The sequence below is a fragment of the Callorhinus ursinus genome, unplaced genomic scaffold (genome assembly GCF_003265705.2).
Source record: "Callorhinus ursinus isolate GAN/ISIS: 27379988/994484 unplaced genomic scaffold, GSC_fseal_2.0 scaffold22, whole genome shotgun sequence".
Classification (NCBI taxonomy): domain Eukaryota; kingdom Metazoa; phylum Chordata; class Mammalia; order Carnivora; family Otariidae; genus Callorhinus; species Callorhinus ursinus.
Window position 1 is genome coordinate 2,052,140 of NW_027397084.1, and position 18,670 is coordinate 2,070,809.

Consider the following 18,670-nt stretch of genomic DNA (forward strand, 5'->3'; position numbering starts at 1 on the left):
CCCAGGACTTATTTATCTTGTAACTGGAGGTTTGTACCTCTTGACCACCTTCTTCCACTTTGTGCATTGTCCCTTGACTCTGATAACCCCCCAGTCTGTTCTCTGTATCTATGAGTTTGTTTTTGTTGTTTTTTCTTAAGATTGAATATAGCCATTCTAACAAGCACGAGGTGACATATCACTGTGGGTTTTTTAAAAGATTTTTTTAAAAGTAATCTCTACACCCAGCCTGGGGCTCGAACCTACAACCTCGAGGTCAAGAGTTGCACACTCTACCGACTGACACCCAGGCACCCCAAAGGTTTTATTTTTAAGTAATCTCTACACCCAACGTGTGGCTCAAACTTATAACCCCAAGATCAAGAGTTACATGCTCTACCGACTGAGCCAGCCAGGCACCCCTATCATTGTGGTTTTGATTTGCAGTTCCCTAATGATTAGTGATACTGAGCACCTTTTCATGTTCCTGTTGGCCATTGTACGTCTTCTTTGGAAAAATATCTGTTCAGGTCTTTTGCCTATTTTTAATTAGATTATTTGGGTTTTTTGTGCTATTGAGTTATGTGAGTTCTTTATATATTTTGGATATTAACCCCTTATCACATATATGATTTACAAGTATTTTTTTCCCATTCCATAGGTTGTCTCTTCATTTTTCTGATTTGGGGGGTGGGGGGTGGGGTTTTTGTTTTTGTTTTTGTTTTTTTTCTGTGCAGAAGCTTTTTAGTTTGTTGTAGTCCCACTTGTTTATTTATTCTTGTTGTTGACTGTACTACACATGTCATATTAAAAAAATCATTGCCAGGGCGCCTGGGTGGCTCAGTCAGTCGAGCATCTGCTTTCAGCTCAGGTCATAATCCCAGGGTCCTGGGATCGAGCCCTGCATTGATTGGGCTTTCTGCTCAGTAGGGAGCCTGCTTCTCCCACTCCTCCTCCCTCTCCTCCCCACTCATGCTCTACCTCACTATCTCTGTCTCTCTCTCTCAAATAAATAAATAAAAAATCTTTAAAAAAATCATTGCCAATAACTATGCAGAGGAGCTTTTCCCCTATGTTTTCTTCTAGGAGTTTTATGGTTTCAGGTCTGACATTTAAGTCTTTAATCCAATTAGAGGGGCACATGGGTGGCCCAGTCGGTTAAGCATCTGACTCTTGGTTTTGGCTCAGGTCGTGATGTCAGGGTCACGGGATCAAGCCCTATGTTGGGCTCCGTGCGCAGCTCAGAGTCTGCTTGAGATTCTCTCTCTCCTTCTGCCCTTCCCCCTGCTTTCGTGCTCTTTCTCTCTCAAATAAATAAATCTTAATAAAATAAAATAAAAAAGAGGGACACCTGGGTGGTCAGTCTGTTAAGCGTCTGCCTTCAGCTCAGGTCATGATCCCAGGTTCCGGTCTCCTTGCTCAGCAGAGCCTGCTTCTCCTTCTGCCTGCCACTCTGCTTGTGCTCGCTCTCATTCTGACAAATAAATAAAATCTTAAAAAAAAAAAACACACAAAAACAGAAAGAAAGAAAATTTTAAAAAAAGTTTAATCCGAGTTAATTTTTGTGAGTGGTATAAAATAGGGATTTAGTTTCACTTTTTTTATGTGTGAATATCCAGTTTTCCCAGCACCATTTATTGAAGAGACTGTCTTTTCAAAATTTTTTTAATTGAAGTATAGTTGACACACAATGTTACGTTAGTTGCTGGTGTACCACATAGTGATTGGAGAAGTCTAGATGTCCACTCACCGCAAGCATAGCTCCCCTCTGTCACCAGACAACACCGTTACAGTACCAGTGACTATATTCTCTGTGCTCCTCCTTTCAGCCCCATGACTTATTCCATAACTAGAAGCCTGTATCTCCCACTCCCCTTCACCCAGTTTGTCCATCCTCCTACCACCTTCCCCTCTCAGCAACCATGTTGCTTTATATTTAGGAGTCTGTTTCTCTTTTATTGTTGGGTTTTTTTTAATTTGTTTGTTTTAGATTCCACATATAAATGAGATCATACAGTATCTGTCTTTCTCTGTCTGACTTATTCCACTTAACATAATGCCCTCTAGGTCCATCCATGTTGTCACAAGTGGCTGGCAAGATCTCATTCTTTTTTATGGTTGAGTAATATTCCACTGTCTCTATATACCACATCTTTTTGTTTGTTTGTTTAAAAATTTTATTTATTTATTTGACAGAGAGAGGGCACAAGCAGGGGGAGTGGCAGGCAGAGGGAGAAGCAGACTCTCCGCTGAGCAGGGAGCCCAATGTGGAGCTTGGTCCCAGGACTCTGGAATCATGATCTGAGCCGAAGGCAGACGCCCAGCCAACTGAGCCACCCAGGTGCCCCACATCTTCTTTATCCATTCATGTATCAGTGGACACTTAGGTTCCTTCTATATCATGGCTCTTGTGAATAATGCTGCAATGAACTACAGGGGTGCTTATATCTTTTTAAATTAGTGTTTTCATTGTCTTCAGGTAAATACCCAGAAGTGGAATTACTGGGTCATATGGTACTTCTATTTTTTTAGGGTTTGTGTTTTTTAAGATTTTATTTATTTATTTATTTGAGAGAGAGAGGGAGTGCACAAGCAGAGGAAGGAGCAAAGGGGAAGGGAGTGGGAGGGAGAAAGAATCTCAAGCCGACTCCAAGCTTAGCATGGAGCCAGATGTGGGGCTTGATTTCATGACCCAGAGATCACAACCTGAGCTGAAACCAAGAGTCAGACACTTAACTGACTGAGCTACTCAGGCTCCTCTGACTGACTTATTTCTCTTAGCATATACTCTCTATCTCCATCCACATTGTTGCAAATGGCAAGATTTCATTCTTTTTAAACATTTTATTTTTGAGTAATCTCTACACCCAACATGGGACTTGAATTTACAATCCTGAGATCAAGAGTCTACATTCTCTACCAGCTGAACGAGCCAGATGGCCCTATTTTTAGTTTTTGGAAGAACCTCCATACTGTTTTCCAAAGTGGTTGCACCAATTTATATTCCCACCAATAGTGCGCGAGGGTTCCCTTTTCTCCACATCCTTGCCAACACTTGTTATTTTTTGTCTTTTTGATACGAGCCATTCTGAGGTATAAGATGATATCTCATTGTGGTTTTGGTTTGCATTTCCCTGATGATTAGTGATCTTAAGTATCTTTTCATATGTCTGTTGGCCATCTGTATGGAAGAAATTGTCTTTTCTTCACTGAGTATTCCTGGCTCCCTTTTCAAATATTAGTTGGCCATATATGCATGGTTTTATTTTTGTGCTCTTTTTTTTTAAAGATTTTATTTATTTGCTAGAGAAAGAGAGCATAGGCAAGAGAGAGTGAGAGAGCACAAGCAGGGGAGTGGCAGGCAGAGGGAGAAGCAGACTCCCCGCTGAGCAGGAAGCCCAATGTGGGGCTCGATCCCAGGACCCCGGGATCATGACCTGAGCTGAAGGCAGCCGCTTAACCAACTGAGCCACCCTCCAAAATAGGCGCCCCTATTTTTGCGCTCTTGATTCTGTTCCATTTGTTATGTGTCTGTTTTTATGCCAGCACCATACTGTTTTGATACTCTAGCTTTATAACATAGCTTGAAATCAGAAGGTATGATGCTTCCCACTTTATTCTTCTTTCTCAGGATTGCTTTAGTTTTTCAGGGTCTTTGTGGTTCTATATATACTTTAGGATTGTTTTTTCTACTTCTGTAAAAAATGTCATTGGAATCTTGATAGGAATTTCATTGAGTCTATAGATGGCTTTGGGTAGTATGGTACATTTTCATATACCTATTGGCCATTTGTATGTCTTTTCTGGAAAAATGTCTATTTAGATCCTCTGCCCATTTTTAATGTGGACTGTTCTCTTTTTTTTCCTATTGAATTGGATGAGTTCTTGATATATTTCAGATAGTAACCCTTTATCAGATCCATGATTTGCAAGCATTTTCTCCCATTCCATAAATTACCTTCTCATTTTACTGATGGTTTCCTTTGCTATCGAGCCTCCCATGTTTAACGAGTAAAAAACTGGGCAGAATATATGAAACAATGATGTTTGAACATTGGCCATCAGGCAGTGTCGGACGGCGATCCCCAAAAGACCGAAAACAGCCAGGTGAGCTTTTGTTTGCCCCAGCATTGCCTGAAGGTTTTCTGGGCTTCCCGCAGGAGGAACCCAGGCTGAGCCCAGCCATCTCCTGGAGCTGAGACAGAGTGGCGAGTCCACGGAGGCCAAAGCAGCTGGTGTGTGGAACAGAGCACAGGACAGAAGAGAGAGCTTTGGAACCTTCAGACTGATCTATATGACAGTCAGTTTCAGACCAATCTGCACATGTGTGTGAGGAAACTCACTGAGGCAGGAAAAGAACCACCTGAAAGCAGCAAAGTGAACAATCTCCAGAGCTCACGGAGCAATGGAAAAAGTGCCTGTTCCCTCCAGCTGATGTGGAAAACCTCATAATTCATGGGGCATGAGGTAAATTATGCTGTAGCCTTTTGCCTCTGGGGTGGGGAAAATGATCCTGAGACTAGAAGCTACTTAGGTCCCACCTAATAAAGCTTAACAAATAAGCCTTAATGGATCAAACTGTTTCTGAGTAAATTAGTTGCATTCTAGAACAAAGCTTAAGAATATTTGCTAAAATATAAAAATGTTGTATACAAACAAAAACACAAACCCAACAAAGTAAAAATCACACTATTTGGCATCCAATAAAACATTATGGCATGGAAAGAAGCAGAAAAATATGACCCAGAGTGAGAAGAAAGATCAATTGAAAGCGGAAATTTTTCAGATAATAAAATTTGTAGGCAAGTACATTAACATAGTTATTATAAGTATTATATATGCTTAAGAAGTTAGAAGAAAAATCGAACATGAAAGATTTTTGAAAGACTGAGATTGTGAGGTGCCTGGGTGGCACAGTTGGTTAAGCATCTGACTCTTGGTCTGGGCTCGGGTCATGATCTCAGGGTCATGAGATCAAGCCCCACGTCGGGCTCTGTGCTTGGTGTGGAGTCTGCTTGTGACTCTCCCTTTCGTCCCCTGCCCCCACCCTGGCTCATGCCACACACACACTCTCTCTCAAAAATAAATAAAACTTAAAAAGAAAAAAAAGAAAGAAAGACCCAGATTAAATTTCTAGAGATGTAAACTAGAATGAAAAATACATCAGATGGGATTAATACCAGCTCAGATACTGCAAAAGATAAAATTAATGAACTTGAATACTTAGCAGTAGAAACTATGCAAAACAAAACACAGTGAGAAAAAAAAAAGACTGGAGGGAAAAAGGAACAAAAGCATCGGTGAGCTGTGGAAAACTTCAAGTGGGTAATTGAACTCTCTGAAGGAAAGGGAAGGCAGAAAAAATATTTGAGAAAATCATGGCTGAGATTTTTCCAAACTTGATGACAACTATAATCTCACAGATACAAGAGCTCAACAAACCCCAAGCACAAGAAACATGAAAAAAACTGCGTCAAGTCACATCATAACCAAATAGCTTTAAAACCGTGATAAAGAGAAAATCTTAAAAGTAGCCACAGGAGTAACATATTACATACAGAGAAACAAAGATAAGGATAATTGCCGATTTCTCATCAGAAACAATGTAAGCTAGACCTACATTTTTATAGTACTGGGGACAAAATTGTCAACCTAGAATCCTAACTCAATAGTCAGATCAGTTCTTCAGTGGTTTCCTGTCTGAAGTTCCAGTTCCCCTGGCATTGACTCTGAGATGGAGAGGATCATGCAAGAAGTTGATCGGGAAGTAGTCTGAAGATCAACATCTGTGAAGGAGTGAAGAAAGCAGGATTGGGCAGAGCTTTGATGCAGCCTCAATAGAAACCTCAGCTGACCGTATTAGTTTTGAAAATGGATGTCCCTTCAGAAATGTCCTGAGTTGGAGTGAGGGGCCAGGCCTTTGTCCTCACAGGCTGATCATCAGTTGGATATGGGTTGCGCCTGAAAGGGTGCATGATTTTGAGTGAGGCAGCATCCTTGGCCAGGGGCAATTTCCAGAGAGGGAGTCAGCTGAGAGCACTCAGACTTCAGCACCCCAGGCAGCCGAAGGAATGAGGATTCTGGAGGGGGATCTGGTTGGTTCATGACACTATCCACTACGCTCCCAAAAACTAAGTGGAGAAAATACAATCTTCTTAGCATGGTGCACAGGGCCCTACATGATCTTGTGCATGCCCACCCCCAGCTCACCTCATGCCCTCTTCTCAGCTTGGAAGTCTCTCCCACCCTCTGCCCTTGCCCCACTTGTCTGTTGCAAAACTCCTAATCCTTCAAATTCCAGTGGACTGCACCTCCTCTGAGTGGTTTTGCTGACTCAATGGTCCTTCCTCCCAGCATCATGGTTAGGAGCATGGACTCTGAAGCCAGGGTTTGAATCCCAGCTCTGCCACTTGCTAGCTGTGTAACCTAAGGCAAATTACTCATCTTCTCTGTATCTCCATTTCCTCCTCTATAAAACAGGTGTAACATTAGTACTGCTGCATCATAGGGTTGTTATGAGGATTAAATGAGTTAATATGTGTAAAGTTAGAACAGTGTCTGGCAAGAGTAAATGGTTGCTATTTGTCCTTGTTAATGGAGGCCTCAGTATGCATTTGTTGAAGGCACAAAGGATGAGAGAAACAAAGTGCAAAGTATGTTCAGAGAATGTTGAGTAATCAAATTTGTCAAAAGGGTGGTAATAACCTCTATATGGTATTATTACCATGTTGGGAAGAATTTTTAATGTCACAGTAAAGAGTGTGTATCTTGGGGCGCCTGGGTGGCTCAGTGGGTTAAGTGTCTGCCTTAGGCCCATGTCATGATCTCAGGGTCTTGGGATCGAGCCCCGCATCCGGCTCCCTGCTCGGCGGGGAAGCCTGCTTCTCCCTCTCTCACTCCCCCTGCTTGTGTTCTCACTCTCACTGTGTCTCTCTCTGTCAAATAAATAAATAAAATCAGTAAAGAGTGTGAATCTTGGGGCAGCTGGGTAGCTCAGTTGGTTAAGTGTCTGCCTTCAGCTGAGGTCATGATCCCAGGGTCCTGGGATAGAGCTCCACATAGGGCTCCCTGCTTAGCAGGGAGTCTGCACCCCCCTCTCCCTCAGCCCCTCCACCCCCGCTTGTGCTCTCTGCTCTCTCTCATGCTCTCTCAAATATATAAATAAAATCTTTTTTAAAAAGAGTGCATCTTGGGGTGCCTGGGCAGCTCACTTGGTTAGGTGTCTGCCTTTGGCTCAGGTCATGCATGATCTCCAGGTCCTAGGATCAAGCCCCATGTCCTGGCTCCCTGCTCAGTGGGGAGTCTGCCTGTCCTTCTGCCCCTCCCCCTGCTCCTGTGCTCTCTCTCTCAAATAAATAAATAAAATCTTTAAAAAAAATAAAAATAGGGGCGCCTGGGTGGCTCAGTCGTTAAGCGTCTGCCTTCGGCTCAGGTCATGATCCCAGGGTCCTGGGGTCGAGCCCCACATTGGGCTCCCTGCTAGGCGGGAAGCCTGCTTCTCCCTCTCCCACTCCCCCTGCTTGTGTTTCCTCTCTCGCTGTCTCTCTCTCGGTCAAATAAATAAAATCTTAAAAAAATAAAAATAAAAAGAGTGCATCTTATTTGTAAGCAGAATGACAGAATTTGCCAACAGGTGGGAGGAAGGGCCAAAGACAGAGAGGAACGGGTTGAGCCAGGAGGTAAGGCATACGTGTGGGGAGGTGAGTTCTTGGCGAGGGATGTGTGAGAAGAAATGGGGGACCAGGAAGGATGGTACAGGTGAGGGGAAAGGAGTTTAGAAGAAAGTATGAACACATGGAAGGTGCAGTGGGGCAATCATGTGAGGCTGATAGGGACAGGCAAGGAGTGACAGGGACGTGCTGGGAGGGGAGAAGATAAGGGATGATCCAGACAGATGAGGTCTGTGGGGACAGGTAAGGAGGGATGGGGCCCTGCCGGTGTGGGGGGTGGCGGTCAAGTGAATGGCAGAAACCAGCGAGGAGAACCGAAGAGCTGGAGCGGGACCATCTGGAGGAGAACCCTAAGGCCGCAGGTGTGGACAGAGGAGCGGAGTGGAATGTGATGTCAGAGAAAGGGCGGTGATGTAAGAGCCGGGCGGTGGGGCGGTGATGTCAGGGCTGGTGCTGATGCTGGCGGCGCAGTGCATTGTGGGCAGCTCCCCGCTCCGCCGCTGCCTCCGCCGTCGCCCGAGGAGGATCGGGGCCGGGCCGGGCCGGGCGGGGATGATCCCGGGCGGGAGGCCGCCACCGCCGCCGCCGCCGCCACCGCCGCCGCCGCCGGAGGGAGCGGGCCGCTCCGCGCCGCACTGAGCCACCCCCGCCCCCGCCCCGCCCCGGCCCCGGGGGATGCGCCGCCCCGAGCCGCTGCCTCCGCCGCCGCAGCCGCAGCCGCAGCGGGCACAGAGCAGGTGAGGCGGGGCGGGGCCGGAGGCCGGCCGGCGGGGTCGGGGCGGGGGCTCCCCTGCGGGCTCCACGGGCCTCGGGCCCGGCTCGCCTCCCAGCGCAGCCTTCCCCAGCTCCCCCTCCCTGGGCCGTGTCCGCCCGAGCCGGGACGCCCGCCGCTGGCCTACACAGCCTGGGCCGCATCCCGAGGCCTGGAACGGCTCCCTGCCCCCCACCCCACACACACCCGCCCTCGCCAGCCGGCCCCCCACGGCCTCTGCCCACCCCCCCATCCCCACGGCTTCACCCTGCTGTCACCCTGACAAGCCCTTCCCAGCTGCCTCCAAACCTCTCTCCGTCGTCCTCGCTCCCTCCGCGTCCCGCCGGCTAGCTGCCTTACCTACTTCCTCAGCCCTTCAGCAGTGCCCAGAAGCCCCTCCTGGGGACCTGCCGCTTCCTCACCTGCCATCAGGATCGCTCATCACCTGCTTCTGTCTTACCCAACCCCCTCCTCGGATCCTGTCACCCCCCCCATCCCTTCCCTTCCCCTCTGCCTCCTTCCACATCTCTCTTCACCTGTTTCCACTATCCCTCGCTGGGCTCCTTCACCTCCCTTTACCTGTGCTCCCAGATTCCCACAGACACCTGGCTCACACCTTGCATAGTTACACATCAACACCTCGACTCACACACCATGATGAGCTCCCTCCCTTGCTGTGTCTCCCTCCCTGTCTCCCCACCCCCCACACACACACTTGGCCCCACACTGTCTGACAGATATTCATAAAAACCTCTTCCACAAGCCCCCTCACAGGACACACCCATGCCTCCACATACCCGAAGGGTCCTGAGGGGGCAGTAATGGGGCAGCCAAGTTTCTTGTGGCCTGTCATCCAACCTAGTCTAAGCTGAGTGCAGTCCTCAGAGGCAGAGAGTGAGGATGGTGGACAGGAAGAGGCAGGGAACCCCCATTTAGCTTCCTGCTGCCAGTCTCCCTTTTCCCACCCCACCTGTTCCTTCTAGGCTTGCCCATCTTGAAACTGGTTGCTGCATCCCCATTTTTCTCATCAACCTATAGAATCCCCCAGCACAAGGCTGGAAGGCCCGCCAGAGGTCACCAACTGCTCAGGGCTCTCTCCCTGCTGGTTCAATGGCTTCTTCGATCTTGTCCTCAACTTCTTTCCACCTTTATTCCAGAATCCCCCACCCCCTACCTCTCCCTTTATCCTGCCATTGCTCTCACTGCCCTCTGAATTCCTGATGCCCCACATGGCACTTTGGCAGAAGGTGGGCAGCGGCCTATCTGACATCCCCACAGTTCGGATGCTCTGAAGTTGGGTGGGTTGGAGGAATGAGTCAGCTGAGTCACTTGAAGAAAGACAGGACAAGAGTGACAGTGTCCCTCTGCACGAAGACCCGTTCTCCACATGTCCCTCACGGCGCACCATGACCTGTTGAAGGTTGTTCCTATGCCTTTACTACCCCACGCTGCCCCCTGTGTCAGGATGACTAGACACAGGATCCCGGGGGAAATAGCCCCATCCCAAGGAGAAACAGCTCTATGGAGTTTCGGCCCCGTCCATAGATACCTTAGTCACTTTCCTCCTCCCCACCTCGTCCCCAGCTCGAGTAACTGCCTTCCAGCTGTGACTGTCCAGGGTCTCTGTGAGGGCAGGGCAGTGTGCTTATCCAAAGTGTAGGGGGAGAGAAGAGAAGAGAAGATCCTGGTTCCAATCCTATACGGGGTTGACAGAAATCTCAAAAAACGGCCCCCTGCCTACACCCATGCACATCACAGACTGACACAAAAACACGCATAAGCACATGCAGACGGATAGACGGGCACAGACACACACACACACACACACACACACAAAGACATATATACATACCCACGGAAGGCCACACGTGCGGATACGCACGCAGACACATACACGTGCACACACATCTATTTCCCCGGATAACACGCAGACTTCCCCAAACCTCACACTCAGGACACTGTCTTTGATATACAACTGCTACCTCTATGCCAGTGCCATCCTCCTTCTTGTTCTGGAGCAGACAGAAGGTGTGGCCGGAGCTCGCTCAGCACACGCCCACCTCGACCTTCCTCCTGCCTCCTGTTAGACCCGTCTCACTCCCTGTTGTCCCCAAGACGCCCCCCAAACCACCACCCAGTTCAGCCTGTCTCTCTCCCTTGGAGTGGCAGCAGGTTTGCGGTCCCTCTAAAATCCATGTGCTGAGCCATCACCTTACGTTCACCCCTTGGCTCACATCCTTGCTTCTGAACCCCACGGCTGTCAGTGAGTTGGGCTCACCCCTGAGAATGGTGTGTGCCTCACACAACTGCATCGTCCTCACTTAGCACCACCCCCGAGGGGCTGCCGTGTATCTCATTTTCTTGATTATCCCGTGTCCCGCGGTTGATTAGCGTCACTCTGGAGTGGGTCTCCCACGGGTCACCCCTTAGTCAGCAGGTCTCCCCTTTTAGTAAGCTTCAGATGCACAGCTCCGTGGGCATTTGGTGGCACCTCTGCATAGGAATGTGTGGGTGTTGGGGGAGCCTCGGATCAAGTCACTCAGACGGGTCCTTCTTGGCCCAGGTGTCCCCTATACAAGCATGGGTCCTAGATTAGTACGCCCCTCCCTGGGGGCAGTTAGCAAGTCTCCTCCACATTAGCATCTCTCTCTTGGGGAAATGCTGTCCCCATAGCCTGTTCGCTCGGCATTTTCCTCTCCTTTTTTCAACATGTGCGTCCTGTTGTTGGGTTTCACATCTCCAGTTTGTAGTCTGTGTCTCCCTTCCCGTGGATAGTATTTCTGTCTTCTCTTCTGACCTCCACCTGGCTGTTTACACAGTGCTTCCCCCAGTAACCCCTGGAGCATCTGCCCAGCGGGCCCGGGAAGGTTGCCTGCCAGGAGAATGGCGCTCCCCTCCTCCGTATCTGCGAACCGGTCCCGGGTGCGTTGCCTGCCCCACTCACAGCCCCTCCCCAATCCCCCAGGTAGATGGCCCCCCCAGGGCAGGCCCTGCGGACACCCCTCCCTCCGGCTGGCGGATGCAGTGCCTAGCGGCCGCTCTTAAAGACGAAACCAACATGAGTGGGGGAGGGGAGCAGGCCGACATACTGCCGGCCAACTACGTGGTCAAGGATCGCTGGAAGGTGGTGAGTTACCCAGCGGGGCCAAGGGAGGGGTGGGAAGCGGAGGGGAAGGGAGGAGATGAGAGGACCGGAGACCTGTTAAAACAGTTGCCCCCAACTCCTCTCCCTTAAGAGGGAGGTGCCCCCGAGTTCATCTGCGTTCTGCTTGCCGTCACTGTTTTGGCGCACACTTGTGGACAATCGCTTTCTCCCAGCGCCCTGTCTCACGCCTTTCCCGGCCAGGGCACGTTGCTCGGGCCCAGCCTGAGCAGGAGCTGCAGAGCTCTGTGGGGGAGGCGGGCGGGGTGGGGGCGGGGGCTCTTTCGTTGCCGGACCTTGGAGAAGGGCAGTAAGTGAGCACGTGTCCCTCCGCTTCCGCAGAGGACAGAAAGGCCTGGCTTCGGGGAAAGAGGCCCTGCGGGCGCTCCCACCGCAGCCGCACTCCATCTTCTCCTTCCACCCTCCTCCCCTCACTGGTTCCTGCGGCAGGTGCAAGACGCCGAGACTCCATGTCCCAGCGTGCCTTGCTCCTCCAGCCCAGGACTTCGGGCTGTTCGGCCTGCTGGGAGTTGTAGTCCGAGGCTCCTCGGGGTTTGGGCCTGGATGGGAGGGGGACATGTGAGGGGTTGGGGGAAAGGCAGTGTCTGGGGAGCGGGACCTATCGTAAATCAATCCCTGTCCATCCCCCCCCTTTCCTTCCGTCGCTTAAGAGCTCTCTGGTGTCCTCTTATCATTGTGGGGGCCGGATGATGTAGGGTGGATTGCGGGGTGACGGTGTGTGAGCTTGTGGGTCTGCACGGCTGAGTGGAGAGCCTGGAGGAGAGGAGGGAGAACAACACAGGACTACACTGAGCCTCTGTGTGGGGGTGTGTGGGAGTTGAGGGGGGGCTCAGCTCACCTGGGCTGCAGGGTTGAGGGGAGAGTGGGGCCTGGGTGCTAGCTGGTCTCCATGGCAACAACCACCCTTCTGGCAGGTTCCCTAAAGGCCCAGGGACAGAGGCAAAGGTGGCAGCGTTGTCTGAGATGTCTCTGGGACTGGGAGAGGTGGTGGCACCGGAGGGCCAGAGAGCTGAGGGGAGGGGCCATCTAGGTCCCAGAGGGGACTTCCTGAGAGGGAGAGTGACAGGACAGAAATTGGGGGAAGAAGAGCCAGGGCCGTAATCAAGGGAATGAGGGTCTGGCAAAAGGAGGAGTGTTCCTCCAAAATCCCTCTGGGTCCCCCGACAGGAGAGCTTAGTTTCTGACAGATTGGAGACAGAATTTTGCCCTGAAGAGGTAAGAAAAAGATGATGTTCACACCATACTGAGTTTGGGTTAGAACTTTCCGCTGCTTTTTGAGGGAGGTGGTGGGAGATGAGTCGGGAGAGACATGGTGGGGGGTGTTGGGGGAAGGGGCAAGTGTGTAATCTTTGCCAGGCTGACCTCTCTTTACCGTCACTCCCTCCCTGGCTCCTGGAGAAGTAGGGAGGGTGGGGTGCCAGATGCCTCCCCTCAGCCATCTCCCCGTGAGGGGCGGGGGACAGAGACATGAGGCGGAGCTCAGGAACCAAGAACATGCTGTCCAAAGAGAAAACGAGCCCGGCCTGGAGAAAGGGAGGGGCGGTGGCACTAGGTGGAGTATTTACAAATAAGAACATTTGACTCTTCTTGAGGGGTGCTTCTCAGAATCAGAATAGCAAACAATACCACTGCTAATAAAAACAGCATTCGTTTTGAGCACTTACTGTTGCCAGACACTGTGCAAAATGCCTTACATGCATTATCTCAACAAACAGTGGAATAGATGTTATTACCGCCTTTTCACAGGTGTGGAAACAGGTACAGAGACTGGTTCACCTGCCATGTTCTCATGATGGCTAGGTGGAACCAGGTCTGTCTGACTGCTGGGGCGCCAGTCACTAAGCCGTGCTGCTTCCCAAGAATCAGCCCACCCAAGAATCAGGAGCACAGAGACGAAGGAGTCTTTGTGGCCAGTTCTAGAGCAACTCTTTCATTTGACAGAGGAGGAAAAGTGGAGGCACAGAATTTAAGAAACTCACTCCAGGTGACCCAGAGCTGGGCCAAGAAACTAGGTTTCCCTTTTCCTAAGTGAATGCTCGTCCTATTGTGTCATATTAGCCCTCCAGTAGCCCTCCTTTGACAGGGGAGGGGATCCTTAAAAAAATTAGGAGGGGAGGAATAGGGTCGGGCAAAAGGAGATTGAGAGAACATTCTGGTTCCCTGGCGTGGACAGGGCTGCATTATGACTTTCATGGGCCCTGGGCACTTTTGCTTTCATGGACCCCTTTCTCTATAATAAAGTACTAAAAACTATATTTTATGACTGCATTGGTATAAAGAGGAATGAATTAATACTATATATTAAAATGTTTTGACCTAAGAGGTCATTTGTTTTCCTTCTGAATTAAAAATATTGAAACATTTTTATGGCCCCCTAAAAGTATTATGGGCCACAGTGCCTGCTATGCCCGATGGATAAGTGGGGTCTATAGGGCCTGGGGAGGAGGAGTGTTAGGTGAGTGGGTGAGTGCAGACCCCCAACTTGCTGTCCCAGGGAGGTTCGGTAATGGGTGGGTGGGGGGGGACAAGGAAGGGGTCAAGGGAGGAGAAACAGCCTCTGTTTGGAAGTGAAGAGGGCAAAGACATACCATTGACCACCCTTGGAAATTGGGGAGCGGGTATGGGAAATGTCTTGGCTGCCCCGAGCCCTCCTTACCACCTCGGGTGAGGATTTTGGAGCCTGGCAGATTCGGGCTTGAATCTCAGCCCTCACACCTTTAAGCTCTGTGCAGTCACCAGTTGCTGTGATATGGCAGTTAAGAGTATGGGTTCTGCATCGGAGTGCCCGGGTTTAAATGAAACCTGGCGTTGCTGCTTACTAGCAAGTGTGACCTGTGACTACTTCACTCCCTGCGCCTTAGTTTTCCTTCTGTGCAAAGTGGTGACTTTTATGCATTTCTGCACCTATGTTGTCAGGAACCATAGAGGATGAGCTCAGATGATGGCTGAGAGCCTGGAGCACATAACCCAAGATGTGGTTCTTGTTCCCTCCCCCTTCCCCCTTTCTCCCATGCTTGCACACAACAAACCATAAAGGATTCTAGAAGATACTAGAATGTCCCCTGAGTTTAAAGTTCTCCAGAGGGAGACATGCCGCTGCTTTCCTTGAGTCTGTGTCTATCCCCTCCTGATTCTGAAATTCTTCCAGGAGGGGCGCCTGCGTGTCTCAGTCGGTTAAGTGGTTAAGCGTCTGCCTTCAGCTCAGGTCATGATCCCAGGGTCCCGCGACTCCCTGCTCAGTGGGGGGCCTGCTTCTCCCTCTCCTGCTCCCCCTACTTGTGCTCTCTCCCTCTTTCTCTGTCAAATAAATAAATAAGTCTTTAAAACATTTTTTTTAAAAATGAAATTCTTCTAGGAGTTTGACTTAACTTTTGTCTCAAGTCCTGAGAGACTGGTTTCAGACCATCCTGCCTCCTTTCTCTTTCCCTTGTCTCCTTCCTGGGCAAAAGAACCTTCGGGATGCAGCCAGACGTCCACTTTTCTTCTAAATCTTCCCTTTATCCTTCTGTCTTTTCTTGGAGTGGTTTCAACTGTAACCCGCTGGGAACTCCCAGTCCTGGGCTCTGCCCTGCCCCCTTCCCCGCTCCATCCCCATGCTTCAGCCACCATTAAACTATTAATGGGACCTGAGTGCTGAATAAATGCTAAGGGAAGGGCTTGGAGATGCTAGAAGCTCAGAGTCAGTTTACAGGCTGGCTGATCTGAGCAGCCTCCGCCCAATCCCTAGCAAGCCCAGCTGTGCTGGTGAGTTAACAAGCCAACAGGAGGCAAGTGAGTGTTCTGGAAGATGTTCCGCGAAGGCAGGCCACCCGTGAGGTGAGCTCTACATCTTTTTTAACCAACTGAGTCCCAGCTTAGAACTCAGCACCTTCCCTTTGTCCCTCATCATTGCCAGCAGCACATTGGCTCTCCAGGAACCCCGGCGCCTCTGACTTGAAATGATTTTAATCCTTCCCCATCACTCAGCTTTGCTCATCTCCCCTGGCCGACCCTTCCTCCAACTCAGTTCTCCCCTCTGCCTTTTCTCACTGCCTGCCATGGGATGCTGGAGGAGGAGGGCCTAGAGGGTCAGGTCTGTACTGCCTTGCCCCATGGGGGGGGGGCGGGAATAGCTGGACTCTCCAAACCTGCATTCCCACCAGGGTCCCGCGCGCCCCCTGCCCCCAGAGGAGGCTCACCCTGGTTCAGGGCATCTGACCAGGGGTCTAGGGAGTGTCGTGAGCTTCAGCAATGGGCATGGACAATGAATACCCTTCCTTTGCTGAGTCTCCTCCCCAAATACTCCTCTCTCCCCCGCCCGCCCCATTACTCTCTCCCTTTAATTACACCTGTCAGGAGACTGCCCACCTGAGGAAGGGCCTGCTTCTCTGGAGGATCCACCCTGAGGCAGGGAGGTTCTGGAAGTAGTTTTCCTTCTGGATGGTGGTTATTCAGTCTAGTTGCAGGGTAGGGGAAGGGTGATATTTCTTGTCCTTCCAGAGAAGAAAAGTTTCACGCTGGCCCATGATCTCTTCAGAACCCTACACAGGCTCTTCTCCATGTCTATGTGGAGTCAGAGGTCTCATACCCTCTCCCACCTCCCACTGTGACATCTCGCCGTGTGTGCGTGTGTGTGTGTGTGTGCGCGCGCGCGCGCATGTCCATGAGCTGAGCTGTCTCTGGCACTAGGAGAAGAGGAAGGGGCACTGGTGGGTGGGCCGGGGAGGCAGACACAGGGTCCTCCCCTTCAAGGCTAGCCCTACCCCCACCGATAAAGGGTATGAGCCAGCAGTGGATGGGATGAGGAGCTGCTGAGCCTGATCCCCGTGTTTCCTATCCCCTTCTTCCATCTCTGTAGCTGAAGAAGATCGGGGGCGGGGGCTTTGGTGAGATCTACGAGGCCATGGACTTGCTGACCAGGGAGAACGTGGCCCTCAAGGTGGAGTCAGCCCAGCAGCCCAAGCAGGTCCTCAAGATGGAGGTGGCTGTGCTCAAAAAGCTGCAAGGTGCTGGTCAGGGGCAGGGGGACGGGAGCGGAGAGGTGCCGGTTGGAGTCTGGGGCTAAGGGAGAGGTGATGGGGATGGTGAGATGGGGCCAGAGTCTAAGGGTGGTGAGGGAGAGAGGGGCAGGCGGAGGTGGTGGGAGAAGTCATGGGACCAGGAATCGAGAGTGCACCGGAGACACCTGAGGATCGGGAAGTGAGGAAGAAGGAGCGGGAGTTGGAGACCCCTGTCTGTGCCCCACAGGGAAAAGTCACGTGTGCAGGTTCATTGGCTGTGGCCGGAATGAGAAGTTTAACTACGTAGTGATGCAGCTCCAGGTGAGTCTCGTGGGGTCCTCCCTCCACTCCCCCCCAAAAGCTTAGGTTGTGGCCTCTGGGGTGGGGAGTGGGCACAAACCTTTGGGGATGAGGCTGGGCAGAGTGTCACAGTGGTGCAGCGGGGAGGGGGGCAGGGCAGGCGAGCCTAGCCGGCACCCCCCGCCCCCCACCGCCGCCACCACCCCCAGGGCCGGAACCTGGCCGACCTGCGCCGCAGCCAGCCGCGAGGCACCTTCACGCTGAGCACCACGCTGCGGCTGGGCAAGCAGATCCTGGAGTCCATTGAGGCCATCCACTCCGTGGGCTTCCTGCATCGTGACATCAAGCCGGTGAGGGCTGCCCTACCTGGCCCCTCCTCCAAAGCACCCCCCCCACACCTCTCCCTCTCTGCGTCCCATGGTTTCTCCTCCAGAGCAGTGGTTGGAGCAGGAATAGCCTCTCCTACCTGCTCCTTCCTCCTGCTCTCCGCCCCAAGCCTCTTCTCCTCCTCTCCCCTGCCTGCCAAGAGCACACACCCTAGCCTGCCCCTGGCCCACATCTCTCCTCTGTTCTTCTCTTCTTCTCCCTTACCCCTGTCCTGATTAGTCCTTGAACTTCGGAAGGTGCAGGGGTTGGGGAAGCACAGAGGAATCTCGAGAGAAAGGGACTGCGGGGCTAGGCTTGGTGAGGAATTCCAAGTAGCTGATTGTGTGGCATCTTGGATCCCGGTGTTGTAAAGACCTCCATTTTAAATAAGGGCTGACAACTGAGGTCCAGAAAGACTGGTTGAACGGCCCAAGGTCACACAGCAAGAACAATGCAGGTCTTCTGCTGCCTCAGAGCAGGACAGTGTCACTAAGCCACATGGCCCTGCTGGGGCGTCCCAAGGATTGAGGGCAGGACACACACCTCGGTTCAACCCCCAGCTGGGTCATCCCCTGCTGTGTGATCTTGGAGAAGCCACGTAAGCTTTTTGACCTTCGGTATCCTCGTCTCTAAGATGAGGGTGATCCCACCTACTTCTCAGATGGGATACGATGACCTGCGGTACACGGTGGTATTTACACTTAAACATGGTTCCTGGTGCCCCTTGAGTTGGGCCGGGTGGGGTTGGAGCCCCACGGTCACATCTACTGTCTTCCCCAGTCAAACTTTGCCATGGGCAGGCTGCCCTCCACCTATAGAAAGTGCTACATGTTGGACTTCGGGCTGGCCCGGCAGTACACCAACACCACGGGGGACGTTCGGCCCGTGAGTACCGCCGCTCGCGGGGATCCCTGGCCCCCCTGCCTGGCTCCCCGACCTGGGGACCCTTCATCAGTTTTTCCTGCAGCTGCCTAAGCAGGCCCGGCGTGGGTTCAGTATAAGCAGCACCCAGCTCAGTCTACACTTGGCCCGTCCCCTCAGCTCCTGGGGCTCTTGGTGGATGCCATAGCCTCACCATGTGATCCACACCCTGTGATCTGGCTGCCCACCCGGGTCAGAGATGGACACAGGGGCAGTGAGCAGGGTCAGGAGGCAGGGGCAGGACTGGGATTGGTGTGTCAGACTTGGGGGAAGGGGAGGGAGTCAGGGTTAAAGTAGGCGGAGTTAGGCTCTGGAAGCAGGGTGGAGATGTGGCCAAAGTCAGGGGCGTTGGGTGAGGACCCTGCTGTGTTCTCCCTTTTGCAGCCCCGGAATGTGGCCGGGTTTCGAGGGACTGTTCGTTATGCCTCAGTCAATGCCCACAAGAACCGGGTGAGTGGCAGAGCCGCGCCTGAGTGTGGGGGGAGGTCAGTAGAGCCAGGGGCAGGGGCAGAGTGTGCAGCTAAGGAAGAGGGTAGGGCGG

General features: G+C 51.6%; 1 protein-coding gene across 2 annotated transcripts in view; it reads left to right on the forward strand.

Moving 5' to 3' along the window:
* The first annotated feature begins 8,178 nt into the window (after positions 1–8,178).
* The window catches only part of TTBK1 (tau tubulin kinase 1), a 38,030-nt gene continuing 27,538 nt past the window's right edge, over positions 8,179–18,670 (forward strand). The window contains exons 1-7 of one of the 2 annotated variants that reach the window (XM_073905002.1): positions 8,179–8,386; positions 11,366–11,527; positions 16,401–16,548; positions 16,790–16,863; positions 17,052–17,192; positions 17,989–18,093; positions 18,514–18,579. In XM_073905002.1, the coding sequence (XP_073761103.1) occupies positions 11,420–11,527; positions 16,401–16,548; positions 16,790–16,863; positions 17,052–17,192; positions 17,989–18,093; positions 18,514–18,579 (642 nt within the window). In that variant the 5' untranslated portion in view covers positions 8,179–8,386; positions 11,366–11,419. The remainder of the gene's footprint in view (positions 8,387–11,365; positions 11,528–16,400; positions 16,549–16,789; positions 16,864–17,051; positions 17,193–17,988; positions 18,094–18,513; positions 18,580–18,670) is intronic. The other variant, XM_025890557.2, reaches the window with a different exon arrangement.